Source organism: Podospora bellae-mahoneyi, assembly GCF_035222275.1.
Source record: "Podospora bellae-mahoneyi strain CBS 112042 chromosome 1 map unlocalized CBS112042p_1, whole genome shotgun sequence".
Classification (NCBI taxonomy): domain Eukaryota; kingdom Fungi; phylum Ascomycota; class Sordariomycetes; order Sordariales; family Podosporaceae; genus Podospora; species Podospora bellae-mahoneyi.
In genome coordinates this window covers 4,824,224-4,840,004 of record NW_026946359.1, presented here as the reverse complement: position 1 = coordinate 4,840,004, position 15,781 = coordinate 4,824,224, and the positions used below count along the sequence as shown (strand labels likewise).

Here is a 15,781-nt window from a genome sequence, read left to right as displayed (position 1 = left end):
GAGCGGCAGATCAAATGTCTCCCTGTATCTCCTGCTCTGGAATTCATCTGTAAGAGTGGGTCGAAAGTGTAGACACATTTTTCCATGCTGCTCAGTTTGCTGTTATATGATGACGAGCCCTCGCTGTTCGACCCCTTTTGACGGCTGCCCTTGAAAGTATACATCGATTAGATTCTTGAGCAGGGTTATGGATTTCAGCTCCAAAGCTATCAAGACTTCTTGACTTGGATTAAGGGTCTACGCTGCCTTTCCAATTACCCGACAATTCTCAAGGTCGAGATATGTTGCTGGCGGTTAGCGCCTGGGCTTTTATTTTGGATGAGATATAGGTTTCCCTAGACAAGACAGATCGTGACATTTACTTCATGCTTCTTCCAGTTTTCAAATGTTACCGTCATTGCAGTTTGAAATGGCCTCTCAAAGAGTATCACACTAAACCACATACGAAAGACAAATGGAAAACATCGCTTCAAAGCTCATGTAAACCATCTTTTGGGTATCAATTTTTCCATCCCTTCTACTCTGTCATATCCTCATCTTTCCAAATAACCATCTCCACAATCTCCTAATTCCCCATCGCCTCCTTCACCTCCCTCCACCTCCCCTCCGCAACCCCAACAAAACCCCTAATCAACTCCCTCCCAATCACCGTCCCACCCTGCTTCTCAATACTCCTCACCCTCGTCTCCCCCCCGTCCGAGCAATCCACAACAACAGTAACGACCTCCTTGCACAGCTCCTCCTCGCTCCGATCCGGATCCAACAAAATCCAATGCCTATTCCGCTCCCCCCTTCCCACCTCACCATGCTCCTTCTCCAAAAACACCGCCGCCGAACAAGCCACCGGCAGTCCCCTGACATTCAACCTCGTATCCTGCCCCTTCCGGCAAACAACCATCTCCCTATCAGGATCCCACCTCGCCATGGGAAGCTTCGTATCCTTCAGCGCAGCCAAAACCGCCGCCCAAGCAGCATCAAACGGGTTCCCGTCAAAGCTGACAAAGAGTAAGTCAATATACAGCACCCAATACGCCACCAACTGCGGCTTCTGCTCCTCCCGCTCCTCCTCCCCTTCAACTTCCATATCCCCTTCCTCCTTCTTACTCTCCGGCGTGAACCACACCCTCAACCCCCGCCCGTCCACCACCCCAGCCCCGTGCAAAAGACTGTACACCCTCGTGCTCACCGTCTGCGCCAACGTCGTAGGCGGTACACCCGGCAAGAACTGCGGCGCGCACCCTGTTGCCAGCTCAATATTGGGGACTAGCAGATCGTAATCCTTGAGTTCTTTCCTCGCCCTTGCCTCATCGCCCTCGTCTTGATCGTAGAGCGTCTCGTTGTGAGGTCGGAATTGGGGAATGGCCGTCACGGGGAGGAGCTCGCCTCGGACGCCGCAGATGACGGTCGTGTCGCCTGTTCGGACGAGGGAAGAGCCATGAGCTTGGGATAGGGAGGAGGTATTGATCTGGATCGGGCGTGACTGGTGCGGCGCGCGGCCGTTGTTGCGGGTGGGCTGCTGGTCTGGGGAGTCGGGGGAAAGAGTGCGAAGGAGGTACGGGTGGGGGGAGAGCTTGGCGAAGACGGGGCGGGTAAAGGTGAGGGAGGGCTGGGGCCCGGATGGAGCTGGTGAAGCTGTTGCCATGTTCTGTTGGTTGTAGATGTCCTCTTTATTTTATGTGCCGGCGAAGTTTTGTACAATTGTGGTGTTGTTTGAGCTTGGTGAAAGTCGTCTGGAAGATGAGGTCGCGAAATTTCTATGCAGACTTTCAGCCTTGCAGATCTGGGACGGTAGAAAATGTGGGGGTATGTTTAGTGGGGTTTGCCTGGAGTCTTCGCTGGTTTAGGGCGGTGTAGCTGAGCTTTAGGGCTTCCATGTGTAGCTGAAATCAGTGGTCGTGCTGCAATTATAGCGATTTGTAGACAGATAGCAAGGGAAAACAGCTCAGCAAAGTGTTGAGAGAAAAGCTCATGGCATCTCATTGCACCATTTGTCTATGCTATCTAACTTCTTTGTATCCGTTATTCCGAAAGTATATCTACATCCTATTCTGTACCAGGTAGCCGCAGCCAAAAGCCAGCAACAGTATTGGCAACTTCAATCGCATTGGTCATAACCAATTCATGCCCGCTATTCAAAACCACAGCCTCAAACCCATCCTCACCCAGCACAGCCGTAGCGTCATGAATCAACTCCTCCTTCGAAACAACGGGGTCCATGGCTCCAAGTACTAAAAGAATGCTTCCCCCCTTAAGGCCAGGCAAGCTTGTGTCCACCCAGCCCGCCTCTTTCCTCCGTTCGGCCAGGAGCCGCCCCAATGCTATCCAGTCCTTGTGTTGATTGTAAATGGGTGCATGACGGATGCTACTCATGAAAGCCGGAATGAACCCCATGTGTTGGTGAAGCTGCCATTCCATAACGGACGACACTGTATGGCCCGGTCGATGTGCCAACAGAGTGGCGCCGTCCCAACCATCTCCGCCGTTGGCATCACTGTTTTTGTGCTTGATCTTAGGTCTGTCCACCACCTGAGTAGCCATCCTTGTTTCCGTCATAGCTTCTCGTCGTTTTGGCATGAGGCGTCTCCGAACTAGAAACTCGAGCGCCCATTCTGGGAATATCCCGGTCGAGTACAGTAATCTGCTCCTCCAGCTGACATGTTCAGGCCGAATCAGTCCTCCACCAGCGATAAGGACAACAGACCGGACCATGTGGGGGAAGTCTTTGGCGAACGGAACAGCAATTCCTCCTCCCAGAGAATATCCAATTAAATGGAATCCGTCATTCCCAGCCCACGCCACGTTCGACGAGGCAAGAGCGAGGAGTATCTGAGTTGTGTATAGGCGAATGTCATAAGGGAGGTCGGTTGGAGTATCCGAGTAACCACGCCCAAAGAAGTCGAATATCATAACACGATATCCCATTCTGACCAACTCCTGCCCGAGGTTTCCCAGTGCTAAACAAGGCGTGCTGATGCCATGCAGCAGGAGAACCTTCTCTCCATCTTGAGGGCCCCATTCGAATACTTTGATGATGCCGTATGGTGTCTCAACGTCCCGGCCCCCTGGCAATGCGTCTGGGGGATAGGGCAACGCATCGATTTCCTCTCTTGAAAGTTTCGACAACTGTGTCTCACGGGGTGACCTGATGAGTAGAGGTTTCCTGGAGCCCTTCAGCTGCCTAAGTGCGTTGAGTGTCAAGCCTGTTGTTAAACCGAGTGCCACACCCAGGGCGAGGTAGGAGCCAGCCCCTGGAGGACGAATGTTTGGCGCCCACACTGGCATCGGAATAAGGTGCTGAGTTTGAAGATTGGCTGTCCGTATATCTGAGAGGCGCGTAGTTCCGTCGATCAAAACTCAAGACCAAGATTACCTGGAAGTGTCTTGACTTGAAGATTTGTGCCCGAAGATTGGCGAGACGAATTCGGGCAGCCGGGTTTGATATCTGTAAGCCAATGTTGCGAGCCGGAAAGCGGGGCCGTCTTGGCCAGGGACTCGTCAAAGGCGGCCGTACAAGAGGCGGAGAAAGCCAACGGCGTCGAGAGTATCGCTATATGAGGTATGATATCCTATACTAAAAAAAGATTCGTACTTCAACTCCAAATGTCGCCATAAAACAAGAGAGAAATGTGACCAGCAAAGACTTGGTGGTGGGGTATTCGAATATGGATCCATGATGGCGGGGATCGCGGGGTTATCGTAATCTCGAATTGCCATCCCCCACTTTCTGTGAAGACCTTCTTGCCAGCAAGAAAGCCTGGACAAGAAGGCGGTCGAGCTCATTTCTCTCTCCTGTACAAGCTTTTGAGCCTGGCGATTTGGCGTCTCATGAGCCCCTTCTCCTTCTCGCCATCGCTGTCTGAAAGCGACTGAGAGAAGGAGGGGCGTCCAGATCCGTTCATGTCTTTAACAAGTTTCCGGGGTGGGGGTTTTTCTCCTTGGTGTTCGACAGCTGAGATCCAATTTCGTGACTGATAATCCAAAAGCGAGGATTTGGCTCTTCCCAGAAGCGGTCGGTTTGAGGAGTTGGGTGATCTGGGTGAAGCAGCACCATCAGAGCTATGCTCAGAGCTCGGATCGAGGAGTGATGAGTACATCGACGGGTGCTCGGTGAGCTTGCCCATGGAGCGCCTGTGTCTGAACATTTTGGCCATGAAAGCGAGAAGTTTGTCCAAGAATAGGGAACAGTTTGGTAAACAGTTGAAGTAGAAAAAGTTCAGGCCAGATCAGATCAGACCAAACCAGACCGGAGGGGGGGTTTAAGTTATATGTCCGGTCCAAGCCTCCTCGGCGGCCCGCTTTCAACAAAACAAAAAGTGTAAATCTTTGCGCCGGGATCCCAAGAGTTGATTCCCGAACTGCTGCTTGTGGAGCGTCTGGGACATCTTCCCCATGCAGAAGGCAAGGTATATCACCATTTCTGATGTTTCGATCTGCGAGGATTGCCGCATGATCTAACAAAGTCGTTCAGCAGGCAGTAGTGGCGAACTCAAAAGGGTCAATGTCTTTAGCGGCTGGCCTTTCTAGGCGATGCTGACTGCGGGTTGGTCGGAGCGACAGAGCGCTTGGCTGCGCATCCCCGCTATCATCCGCCCTCATAGCCCTGCCATTGCTGGTTGTAAAAGACCGCAATGCCAATGGGTGAGGTCGAATTGACGTCGTTTGTGGTTATTGATAGTCTCATTGGCCAAACATGTGGTCGTTGAAAGCTTGTATGATTCTCGGTGTCTCTGGTTTCACGCAGTTACACACACTTTTTGGCCATACACAGCCCCGCACCGCTTAAGCTTGTGACAGCAACAAGGGGAAAGGGGGCCGAGGAGGCCGAAAGGGAGATGATTTAGCTTGGAAAATGATGCTTCTCCCTTGCAGAAGCCCAAAGCTTTCGAAGGCCCAGAAATTCCCTTTCTGCTTAGGCATCTAAAAGAGCCCTGAAGCTGAGAATCGACGAGGATCTCTTTTTTTTGTGACCAGCATCCAAATAGAATACAAAGCCCGGGCACCGAACGAACATGCTGTACGTGTAACGTATAAGCAGTTTCGATTTGAGTTGAAGCGGTTGCCATGGATCTGCAACACCCAACCCATAGTCCTTAGGCATTCATCAGTCGCGATCTATTCAGTTTTCGAGATAGACAGATTTCCAAACGGCACAACCACATGGCCGGGAGCGCCTGAAGAAATAGACACAGGCATGGTCTCCAGAAGGTATATTTACAACTTCGCAGCATTATAAACATGTCGTCCCATCCCTCTTGCCAGCTTGCCCGGGCCGTCGTCTAGTTGCTGTCTCTGTTCCGGTCGTTTATGAAGTCTCGTTCTTGACGAGCTGTGTGACGGCATCCTCGATCTGCTTGTCGGAAAGTCCTATACCAGAGTAATATTAGCACGAGTCACCCTTAGTCCTCCTTCCAACCGCCTCCCACTACCCTCAGATGTAGACCATACCTTCTAATGACTGGCTCTTCTCCTGACCAAGTCCTGCCCAGTCTGTCAGTATTCTTTCTTATATCGCAGTTCTTGACAAACTCCTTGGTGTTGAAAACGGACCATATCTCGCATAGATCTTGGGGAGTGTGCCCTGGGCCTCGCGGAGCATGATGGGTGTCGATGGGTTGTTCTTCTTCATGATGGGGTATGCGCGGCTAAGGAAAGACCTACACCAACAACAATCGTTAATCAATATCCTGTACTTAAGGCACTGCCAATGCAGTCCGGAGGCGCAAACATACCGAGTAGCAGCGCTGTGCTCACCAGTCTGGCAGAAGAGGAAACGAACCTCCTTGAGGCCCTTGGCGAAAGCGTATCTGCCCGACATCTTGATATGCTCTGTATATGAAAACGGAAGGGAAACTAGTCGCTCGATTGGTTCGTTTTGTTGTTGTCGTTTGCTGTCCGGCCCCAGGGCAACAAGGAAGTGGGCTTTCGCGGGTCGTGGAGGCTCGATTGATTCAAAATGGAGCTCTTGCTGCTGGCGCAAGTTGCTTGCAACGCTGCACCTCTTAACTTCCTGCGCTGCATAAAATAGTGTGCATAACTTCGAGGGGTGGTTGCACAAAGCCTGAGCGGTGCACGGACCAGACAAAAAAGGCCCGCCAGAAATTCTTATCCCCGGATTTCCCAACGGACCCACGGCGCGTTGGCCGACTGCCAGCGAGAGCCTTGTTCGCATCGCTGTCCAGCTCGTCATTCCCACCACCGGAGGTTCAACTTGCGAAGCTGTCTTTGGGCAAGAGTCACGAGGGATTGAATTATCTCTCTTCGTCCTATTACGTCCAGTCCGTGCTCCCCATATGCCCACTTGTGTTGCCTCCAATCCATCGTAGATTTTCCTTAACTAACAACTGACAAAAGAAAAATCCCTGGGTTCAAAATAATTCCATCTCTCCCGCCCGCCGGTGACCGGAGTCCACATCCTACACCTCCCTGAATCGATTCCGTCCCCCGACGACCTCCCGACCCGACCGAACCTTAATACTTCCCAACCCCCGTCATCACCACCCCTGACGACGAGCACCTTTCCCACCCCCTACCTCACCTCCGTTGATTGTTTGCGCAATTAACATACCGTCGTCAAAATGTCCACCATCTTCCGCGCCTCCCGCCCGGCCTTCCGTGCCCGCACCTTCTTCCAGCAAAACGCCTCCAAGACCACCCGCCGCTTCCAGTCCACCGAGTCCACGGCCAATGCCGCGCCAGAGTCATGGATGCAGCAGTTCTGGAAGAGCGAGAAGGGTCCCAAGACTGTGCACTTTTGGTATGTTTGCCCCGAAATCAACTTCCCCGCGATCCAAATCAGTCACTAACATATCCTCTCTCCCCGCCAGGGCACCAATGATGAAATGGGGCCTCGTCCTCGTCGGCGTCTCAGACTTTGCCCGCCCCGCCGAGTCCCTTTCCCTGACCCAAAACGCCGCCCTCACGACCACCGGCATCATCTGGACGAGATGGTGCTTGATCATCAAGCCCAAGAACTACCTGTAAGCTTTCCTCACCCCCCCCTCCCTTTCCCTATACCCGCAAAACATACGCTAACATGCACGCATATTCAGCCTCGCCGCAGTCAACTTTTTCCTCGGATGCGTCGGCGTGATCCAGTGCAGCCGCATCTTCCTCCACCACCAGGCCCAGAAGAAGCTCGCGGAGGAGGTCGGCGAAGCCAAGGAGGCGGTCAAGGAGGCCAAGGAGGCTATTAAGCACAAGTCTTCATAGAGGGAAGGAACGATGCGTGCTGGAGGAGAGGGACATGGAGAAGCTTTTGGTTGTTTGGGGGGCAGTGTGAAAACACGTGCACTAATAGCAAGTGTGTGTGTGTAACAAACGATGGTCTTTTTATTCATTTTTTCGGCGTGGGGGGAAGATGTGAGGAAATTGTATCTGTACAATTACCCATAAAACGTGGAAGATGGTGGTGTGTGGTTGGTTGGTCGGTGGGGGGCAAGAAAGAACGGAGGGAAAAGCGGAAAAGGGAAGCAGGGTAGGGGGAATGGAGTTTATACTGAACTTGCAATTTACATTTGACTTTTTTGATGGATGACTTTGATTTGGTGACACAACATCACTCAAAGAAGATGCATGGTGAAAAAAATGTGAATATGCCTTCTGTTTCTTCTTGGTATCAACATCCAAAAAGGTGATAAACAACGAAGCTACTACACGAATAAGGTATCTCTCTAAAAACCGGTTGCCACTCTTCACAACCCAAACAAAAAGGAAAAAAAACAAAAAACACAGGAATCTTACATCCAAGAACAACCCCCTTCTAGGCAGGTATCGCCTGTGGCCTCAGCAAGAAGGAGAAGGAGAGGAAGAAAAAGAATCAGGTCTGTGCTGCCGTCGCCGCCGTCCCAAAGAAGAAACACCATTACAAAAAGCAGTAGTACAACAAGTATACGCTCGTCAAACAGCCAAACCCCCAAAACGCCCAGCTTGTCAAAATGTTTTATACTCCGCACACAACAAGAACAACACCAGAAAAAGACTTTCCATCATCAAGCAGCAACTTCCTCGCCTCCACTGAGCTTGTCATCCACAGAGGATATTACCTCCTCGGGAATAGAATCCGCACTTCTCGTCCGCGCCCGCATTCTGAGCTCCAGCGCGGCCTCCTCAAACGACCCCCTTCTACCCCAGTTCCGGGGCTGTCTCTTGAGAAACGCACCCACAGCACCGAGGTAGCCCTCATGGCGCAAGAAGTAGGCCTGCTTGGCCCCCTTGCTCCAGAACTTGATGGCGTAGCTGAGGGTGTTCATCGTTTGGGGGTGGCCGCGGATGAATGAGCCGCCAAAGTAAATGTGAGACAGCCCGTGGATCTGGCTTTGGAGGTAGGCGATCTGGCCAATGTTGTTGCTGATAGCGTACAGCAGTGACCTGGAGATGTCGGCAGACGAAAAGGGGCGGCTGGGGTCTTTGGACATGAAGTCTGATAGTTGCGGCTCGGGCTGTTCCACGTCTTCGTCTAGAAGTGGTGGGGTGTGCACGCCATTGTGGGTACGGGGTTGTTGTTGGCGATGGTGGAGTTGATCCTTGTGAGCAAGGCCGCCGCTGTCTTCGGCTTCGGTCTCGGCTTGCCGCTTCTTACGGAAGACTTTACCAAACGAGCTGGCGATGGTGGTGCTCTTCAGGCCAATCTTGCCGTAGTCGGTGCCGTAGATGTCGCCGACGAGCATGTCTACGTTGCTATTGTCACCCTCAGAGGCAAGGTCCAGCATTTCGTCGAATGTGCGCGCACCGGTAAGGAGACTCAGGAGACCCCATAGAGTGCCACCTCCTAGTGAAGTACCGCCAACACGCTCATATTCCCGGGGTCCGGAAACTTTGAGGAATGATACGCCAGATCCAATATTGACAAGGAGGTATGGGTATACATTGTCTCCTGGCTCCACGAACTGCATGGGATGTTCTTCCGAGTAGGTGAAGACCTCACGTGGGATCTCGTTGATGAAGAAATCAAGGCCAATGATCAGGCATTCCATTTCATCTTCCCTCAAGACATCGACGCCGAGCACCTCTCGGATCTTGTCGTAGAACTTGTAGGCGCCGCCTCCTGTCGCCATGACACAGAGTTCAGACGCCGGTGGGCTGTTGGCCCCGTTGGCCCGCTGGTACCTGCGCTTCAGCTTGCGCATAAACTCGAGGCAATCATCTATATGATCCGTCTCAAAACTCTGGAAGTTGAGCCGTCCGCCCGGTTCGGTCGAGTGAGCCTCTCGGGAGAAGTAGACAAGCTTGGCAAGGGAACCACCAATCTGGAACGACCAATCAGCAAGATGACATCATTGTGAAATTCAGGGGTCGCAGAGCCTACATCAATGGCGATATGGCTCACGACGGCAGTGTGGTTCGGCAGCCGAATATCCTGGGTCTCATGCCGGACTGGCGACCGGCCGGGGGATCCGCTCCGGCCGTCATCGGAGTGCGTCGGGGTGCTGCTGTCCTGGTCGACGATGAATGCGCCCTTGACGTTGATGCGCACCGAGCCAGGATGGCTCAGCGTCTCGTCGATTTCGGCAATGCAGACGGTGCCGGACCTTTCGCGACGGCCGTGGACAGGAGGAACTTCGTTCGGGATAACAAGCGATGAGAGGATGTTGCCATCGGTCGGGGTGTGTGCTCCGTGCTCCCGGGCCTCTTCGCCCACGGCCGCCTTCACGTCTCCAGAAAGCAGCGGGGCATCGGCCTGGTAGATATCGTTCGGCATGGTTCGGTGGTCAGGGGTGCTCTCCCATCAGGGGAATTGAAACAGCGATGGGAAGGTGAGTTCAGGGAGGCATCAACGTGTCAATGAAAGGGGCCATCGGAAGCGGAGTTTTTATTCGCGCTGTAGAGTGCTCAACCTTTTTATTTTCCGGAATGCTCAGAATTACTTCGTAGAACTCATCCCGCACGCTCATCCTGGCGAGTTTTGAGCCTGCAGCGCCCGCAGTGGTCCGGTCCCACGGCTCAAAAGCCAGAAAGTCGGGTTATCGATAAGGCGCGCCCCCTCCCTTCTGCGCCCGTATTGCCTGCCCATTCGCCCGAGGTCACGCCCCCAAAGGAGAAAAATGCCGAGTTCTGACCACTGTTTTAACGTCGCCAAGCCAACCCCTCCATCCATTCTTCCATTGAGAAAGAAAGTCTGGTGCTATCGTCTGACAACACGACTCGGTTCGCGCCACAACATTTCCAGCTGTACGAGCCAGCCCCGAGGCATTGTTCGGCCGTCGGGAGCCTCGGTCATCTGCAGCATTCATCTGACAACACCGCAGCACCGCAGCACCGCTCTGTCCCCAACTCCAAATTCATCGAGGTCGCCGTTGGGGCTAAGAATGGCTCCGTCTCCGAGCTCTCGGTTGAGTTGGGACTTTGCGTCTTGTTTTGCTCACTGTTGTTGAATTTCCCAAACCAAGACCAAAGTTCGAAACCGGCCTTATGCTAGCTACCGACACAATCATACCCGTCGTCACGTCACGTCATTTTTGAACCTGGGACCCGTATCCCCGATACCATATAAAGCCAAACCCCAGATTCCCCAGCTTTCCCAGACCGCTTGTGCTTTTTCGAGGTCCGAGTTGATAGTGTTACAAGTCATACATACTCCATGTTTTCCCTGGACATACCCCAGACATACCCCAATCCTCTTGCTTATACAACTGCACATCATCGTATTCAAAACAGATTCCCACCCGGAAGCGGCACAAAAATCGCCGTCAACCCCCCTGCGCAAATAAACGCAAACAGCAAGCTCTGCACAAAAATGGTGTCCTGGATCTGTCTGAGCGCCGGTTCCTGAATCCTGTACGCATGTTAGTCTGGTCCCTACCCACCCTTAGTAGTAGTACTCACCAAACCTCCCTATCAAAAATCTTCCTGATCAAATTCCTTTTCTCATACTTGACCACCCACGGCTCATTCTCAAAACTGTTGCTCCCAGTCTCCAGGCTCTTTTCACTCCTCACATCCTGTTCCTTCTCGTTCTGCTGATTGTCCTCCTCGTCAACAACAAACAGCTCCCATGGCCTCACGTGTCTGTGATGGAGGCCATGCAAGACCACGCACATTCCCTTGTATGCTGCTACGAGTGTTGCAACGCCAATCACCCACCCTATTGCTGGCAGCGCCCTGAAGCCTCTAGGGGCAGATGACAAAGTGAGGATGATGGCGGCGATGGTGCTCAGAGCGATAGTGCCTACTCCAAGGCAGCGGGCGAATGTTACTCTGACAGGGTTACCATTGCAAATCGACCAGCGGATGAAGTTGGGGTGGGCTTGCTGACGAAGAGTGGACTCTACGCTCCTGACCACCACCCTCAGCGCAGAGGGATGAGTGGTGAAGCAAAGAGCTTGCAGCACAACCTTTTGCTCCCGGTCAGAAAGATTGAGTTGCCTTGGGCTGCCGGACATGATATACGTCGCGATGATCCTGTCCAACTCGACCCTGAACGGCTGAACCGTGAATGGGGCCTTGAGCCCAGCCAGCGCAAAGGCTTCGTTGGCGGCAGTGTTGTAGGTTGTTGCTGTGGTTGAATTAGGGTAGTGATGACCACGGTCTGAGGGGGTGCGAGGGGGTGTACCAAACGGATCCCCACCGTTGCTTGCTGCCAGAGGGCTTATGGGGGTCGTGGCAATGGTGGTGGCCACGGAGGGCTTCCGGATGGGCTTCTCAAAGTCGGTGCCCTTGAGGATTTCAGCCACGGCTGGGCTGACAGACTTGGAGGGCTTGACGCGGGCCTTCTCGGCCTGCTCCTTCTTGATACGGGCAATGGCTTCTTCCTCCATCGCCAGGGTCCATTCTGGTGCGAGGGTGAGGTCCGCTGTTTGAGCTTCGTTGAAGCGCTTCTCAAAGTCGCGGTACCATAGGAAAAATTGGAGGTTTTCGGCAGAGCGCTCGACATAGATGAGATAGTTCATGAAGTCACGAACGGTACAAGGCTGAGAACTTCATGTTAGCAGATGTCTGAAGGGGTGGAATTGAAGAATCTTACAGGGCAGGTACCCCCTTCTATGATATGATCAAAGCTGAGAGGCGGCGGGATACCTCCTGAGCTGCCCGACCTGATCGACTTCAAGGATGTGTCACCTTGATTGACAGATCCATCTTCAGACTGCTGTGTCGAAACTTGACTGGCGCTTGTTGTTGGTCTTTCGACCAAGGCTGGCCGCCGATAGTTCAGGGGTAACAGGTTTAGGATTGCCATGTTGAACGAATGTAGAAACCAAGGCGTGTGAGCCTGGAACAAATGGTGAAGTAGACAGGGAGGAGAAAGAATGAGCGTCTTCAACAAGTTGGGTAGGCCTTGACACCTTCGACCTTGGGGCAGATCAACAAGGTCAATGTGAGCTTCAAAGGACTGAGTCAGTTGTGGACAATAACGTCAACTGGGAAGGGGCAAGACAAGGGGTGGAAAGGTGCTCTAGTGACCTGCTGATAGAGCGCTAGTTACAGAGTTGGAGGGTTTGAGTGCGGAGGGGGGGCTGCTCATATACTCTGATGCACTTTGACTCCGTCATTCTAACCCCCTCTCAACATGCTGCAAAAGCAGGGGATGATACTTCTTGCTTCCGTCTTGGTTGGTGGGCATTGTTAAGTGGCTTTCACAAGGACAGCTGCAAGTGTTTCCAATTCACCGCGGGGCTTCCCGTATCGACTCTGGATGCCCATTGGTCTTCATAATGCTAGCTCAAGGTGAATTGAGGGAGACTCGGAGGTTAGATGGAGGGAAACGCCACCAGGGACAAAATATCATGGACAGGGGCCGGAGAGGTTGCGAGATAGGATGAAAAAAGCAATTTGGCGGGCCTCGACCTGGGATGTCCCGAATCGGATGTGATCAACACACAGACTCCTGTCGTGATTGGATGAAACACCAACGTCAAGATCAGTTTCCGTCCTGGAAACCCGCCCGATTGGAACCTGAGAATCATATCGAGGGCCTTGTCTGGGCCGCCGGTCGTCTCTGCCGAGTCCTGGCCGATATCTCAGACAATAGAGGAGGCTTGTATTGAACACGGCTGAGCCGACTTTGGTCTCGACTTGAATGTGTCTCAAGTGCTCTCTCTTGAGTGAGAATTTCTCAGTCCTTAGTGTAAGTCGAGGATGGCCAACTGGTATGGAGTCGTGCTGGCCCTTGCTGGTTCTTACATACGAACCCGAGGCTGGAAAGATTAGATGCCAAGAGTATTGGTGCAACCCTGAGAAAATGACGGCCGATGGTCTTCGCGAAGCTGGCAGATGATGCAAACAAGGAAGTCTTGTGATGGAGAGGAAAATCGTGGTTTCGTCCCGACTTGACAGGACGCTCATCTCGTGCCTCGTCCCGTTCTCATGCAGTGATTGCATCGCATTTTTGACTCTGGTTGGTCCAATGTCATGCAGCAGAGAAAAATCTCAGTTGCAGAGGCACTCGAGAAGCGTCGAAGTTGACTCTTCACCGTCCAACTTGGGTAGTGATTGCCCAGTCTCTGGACAGGGGGGAAGCTCTCAGCGTAAGCTCGGGCCTGAGCCATCCCTGTCGAAAATCATGGATCTGTTCGGCTCCACAAAGTCTTGTCGTGGGGTTTTGATCCAATCAGAGTTAGAGACCAAACGGCCAGCAAGATCCATCCTCCCGTCTCGAGATCTGAGCTGCCAGTTGTGGCTGGAGTTGATCGCCGACCTCCAAAAATTCCCACCAAGTTTTGAACCGTATTTCGAATTTGCGTACCTTGGGGAGATTACGGATGAAAAACCACCCCGCTGGTTCGTCCCCATCTCATTAGCGTCAGCACAAATTGATCTGACGAAGATTCTCCAGACCAAAGCTTTGGTACGGATGTCGACCCGTCCCTCGCAGCTTCAACCACCTACTTTCCAGAGGAAGCAGGTGGGTGATAGTGGCTGCAGGACTGGAATATCTGAGCAGCCATTGTATCGAACATCGAGACCCTCTCTCGACCGCAGCAAAGTCTGTCATTTTTGTATCCAACACTTGTTTTTTTTCGGCTGGCTGGACCTTTTGTGAAGTAGGCGGCAGCTTGCCCCTCACCTATTGCCGTTGCTTTTGTAACAGGACCCTTTGAAAATAGGTCCAGCCGTCTGATTGAGGCCTCGATGAAGTCTGCAGAGGCCTCGATGAAGTCTGCAGAGGCCTCGATGAAGTCTGCAGAGGCCTCAGGATATCCCTCGAAGACAGACCTTTCTACGTTCAAGCATAGTGTTATTGTCCCTCTTCCGTTTGCCTTCTCTGGTCTCACATAGTCACTGAACCCAAAATAACAGCTTCGTCCTAACCAATGAATAGCAACTAGCATAATGCAGTTGGACGTTGATAGTTCTGGGCAAACGCAACAATTATCCTTACTTGACTTCTGAACCTCTTCTCTAACTGTACGTGGTTAGAGGGCATTCCTTGACAGCTCTGTCTTGCAGCTTCAGTGGCGGACTAGACGCAACGGCCACATATGACAGCTTGGCTCGCTCTTTTGATTCTAGCCTAGGTGATCTATCGTATGCTTACAAAAAGCTCACTTTGGCGATCTTTCGGCTGGTCGAGGTCTGGTTTTTGGACTACCAGATTCAGAACTTTCCAGAGTCTATTGGCCCAGTCTCTCTCGCTTCCTCGCTTTCTGTTTGCTCTGAGGAGCCTTTTGGGTATCAGCTCCTTGTCTTACCCGATCAACTTACCTGGGAAATAGAAGGGCACTCTACCTAGCTATTCAGGCAAGATTCCCAAGCTACCATATATATTTGTAAGCGTCTGTGGTGATATTTCGCTTCAGGTACCTTCTTGATGGCAACGGATGATATAACAGACATGGCTACGCAAGACGCAAGGCCGGAAGGTCATGGGTAGTGTATATGTTCTATAGGCCAACAGATGTAAAGGTGGCCGAATCAAGGATACAAACTCCCGGCTCGATTCAGTGGAAAGGGATTTCAATCTGTCTGTGGTCCGCCGACCAGCATCCGGGCCGGAGCCGGGGCCGAGAACGGCAATTGGCGATTGACGTCACCACCACCCCGCATGCCCCGCCCCCCGCCGCCCGCCGCAAAGTCTATCTGCACGAGACCGACTGATATTTGTAGATTGGGAGCCGTAGAATATTACATGAAATACCGTACTATCACTTCGGCTGTGGGATTTGGCGACTTGGTATGGTTGAAATGGTTGTTAGCACAATAGAAAGCTCGCCGGCAGATCCGGTGGGGTTAGGTGGCTTGAATATCAAAACTCTCTGGTTCCGCCCCGAAGAGGTATGGGAGCACCCGGAGTTCATCTAATGTTTTCCAACATATCCCCTGCAAGAAATTGAGTTGAAGAGTAACATTTCAAACAAGGGGTATGGAAGTGTCAGTTTTCGCTCACCTGAAACTCGTGCTCATCTTCCACACCGATTGCGCAATATTCCCCGCGATTTCTCTACAACACAGTCCGGACTTAACATGTGTGACAGCTGCGCGGGGCAGGGAGGGGGGCATGCCGAAGGCAAGCGGACACCGGCGAGCTCAGTCAATCATAAAGCAAACTTCCTTCTCCCGCCATAGCAGCGAGGTATAATTCCAAACCATGGCTCATATATAAAAGTTTTGTGTAACCTTAACTGTATCTCTCTCTGTCTCGTCTGAAGATTTGTATCTTAATCTTCTAGAACGTAGCAGATACAGAGTAGTAACTTGCAACTCCCGTACCCACCATACCAACACCTCGTTCCTACCCCTCCAATTTGATATTCACTCACCCCACCATCTCCGCCGTTGACCACCACCCTCCCCTATTTATTTACCATCCCGAACATCCCAACATCAACCACCACCACTCACCTATCCC

General features: G+C 52.3%; 9 protein-coding genes across 9 annotated transcripts; 2 read left to right on the top strand and 7 right to left on the bottom strand.

Moving 5' to 3' along the window:
- Window positions 1–565: 565 nt before the first annotated feature.
- On the bottom strand, window positions 566–1,642 carry QC761_114560 (uncharacterized protein; the record flags this gene model as incomplete). Its single annotated transcript, XM_062874732.1, has 1 exon — window positions 566–1,642. The coding sequence occupies one exon, from the start codon at window positions 1,640–1,642 to the stop codon at window positions 566–568; it is 1,077 nt and encodes a 358-aa protein (XP_062737908.1).
- Window positions 1,643–2,043: 401 nt separating this feature from the next.
- On the bottom strand, window positions 2,044–3,282 carry QC761_114550 (uncharacterized protein; the record flags this gene model as incomplete). Its single annotated transcript, XM_062874731.1, has 1 exon — window positions 2,044–3,282. One exon carries the CDS (start codon window positions 3,280–3,282, stop codon window positions 2,044–2,046), a length of 1,239 nt encoding a protein of 412 aa, XP_062737907.1.
- A 494-nt stretch (window positions 3,283–3,776) lies between these two features.
- Window positions 3,777–4,151, bottom strand: QC761_114545 (uncharacterized protein; the record flags this gene model as incomplete). The annotated part of the gene is made up of 1 exon (XM_062874730.1): window positions 3,777–4,151. The coding sequence occupies one exon, from the start codon at window positions 4,149–4,151 to the stop codon at window positions 3,777–3,779; it is 375 nt and encodes a 124-aa protein (XP_062737906.1).
- A 1,151-nt stretch (window positions 4,152–5,302) lies between these two features.
- On the bottom strand, window positions 5,303–6,439 carry QC761_114540 (uncharacterized protein; the record flags this gene model as incomplete). Its single annotated transcript, XM_062874729.1, has 5 exons — window positions 6,127–6,439; window positions 5,730–6,012; window positions 5,548–5,654; window positions 5,446–5,478; window positions 5,303–5,364 (listed from the first exon to the last, which is right to left on the bottom strand). Exons 1-5 carry the CDS (start codon window positions 6,185–6,187, stop codon window positions 5,303–5,305), a joined length of 546 nt encoding a protein of 181 aa, XP_062737905.1. The 5' UTR covers window positions 6,188–6,439.
- Window positions 6,150–7,537, top strand: QC761_114530 (uncharacterized protein). The gene is made up of 3 exons (XM_062874728.1): window positions 6,150–6,754; window positions 6,825–6,977; window positions 7,050–7,537. The coding sequence occupies exons 1-3, from the start codon at window positions 6,576–6,578 to the stop codon at window positions 7,207–7,209; spliced, it is 492 nt and encodes a 163-aa protein (XP_062737904.1). The 5' UTR covers window positions 6,150–6,575; the 3' UTR covers window positions 7,210–7,537.
- A 191-nt stretch (window positions 7,538–7,728) lies between these two features.
- On the bottom strand, window positions 7,729–9,697 carry QC761_114520 (uncharacterized protein; the record flags this gene model as incomplete). Its single annotated transcript, XM_062874727.1, has 2 exons — window positions 7,729–9,245; window positions 9,305–9,697. 2 exons carry the CDS (start codon window positions 9,695–9,697, stop codon window positions 7,989–7,991), a joined length of 1,650 nt encoding a protein of 549 aa, XP_062737903.1. The 3' UTR covers window positions 7,729–7,988.
- A 947-nt stretch (window positions 9,698–10,644) lies between these two features.
- On the bottom strand, window positions 10,645–12,172 carry QC761_114510 (uncharacterized protein; the record flags this gene model as incomplete). Its single annotated transcript, XM_062874726.1, has 3 exons — window positions 10,645–10,771; window positions 10,822–11,906; window positions 11,960–12,172. The coding sequence occupies 3 exons, from the start codon at window positions 12,170–12,172 to the stop codon at window positions 10,645–10,647; spliced, it is 1,425 nt and encodes a 474-aa protein (XP_062737902.1).
- Window positions 12,173–13,019: 847 nt separating this feature from the next.
- Window positions 13,020–13,314, bottom strand: QC761_0016070 (uncharacterized protein; the record flags this gene model as incomplete). The annotated part of the gene is made up of 2 exons (XM_062872009.1): window positions 13,020–13,032; window positions 13,121–13,314. The coding sequence occupies 2 exons, from the start codon at window positions 13,312–13,314 to the stop codon at window positions 13,020–13,022; spliced, it is 207 nt and encodes a 68-aa protein (XP_062737901.1).
- Window positions 13,315–13,587: 273 nt separating this feature from the next.
- On the top strand, window positions 13,588–15,498 carry QC761_0016060 (uncharacterized protein; the record flags this gene model as incomplete). Its single annotated transcript, XM_062872008.1, has 4 exons — window positions 13,588–14,069; window positions 14,113–14,297; window positions 14,353–15,207; window positions 15,385–15,498. Exons 3-4 carry the CDS (start codon window positions 15,109–15,111, stop codon window positions 15,496–15,498), a joined length of 213 nt encoding a protein of 70 aa, XP_062737900.1. The 5' UTR covers window positions 13,588–14,069; window positions 14,113–14,297; window positions 14,353–15,108.
- Between the last annotated feature and the right edge of the window lie 283 nt (window positions 15,499–15,781).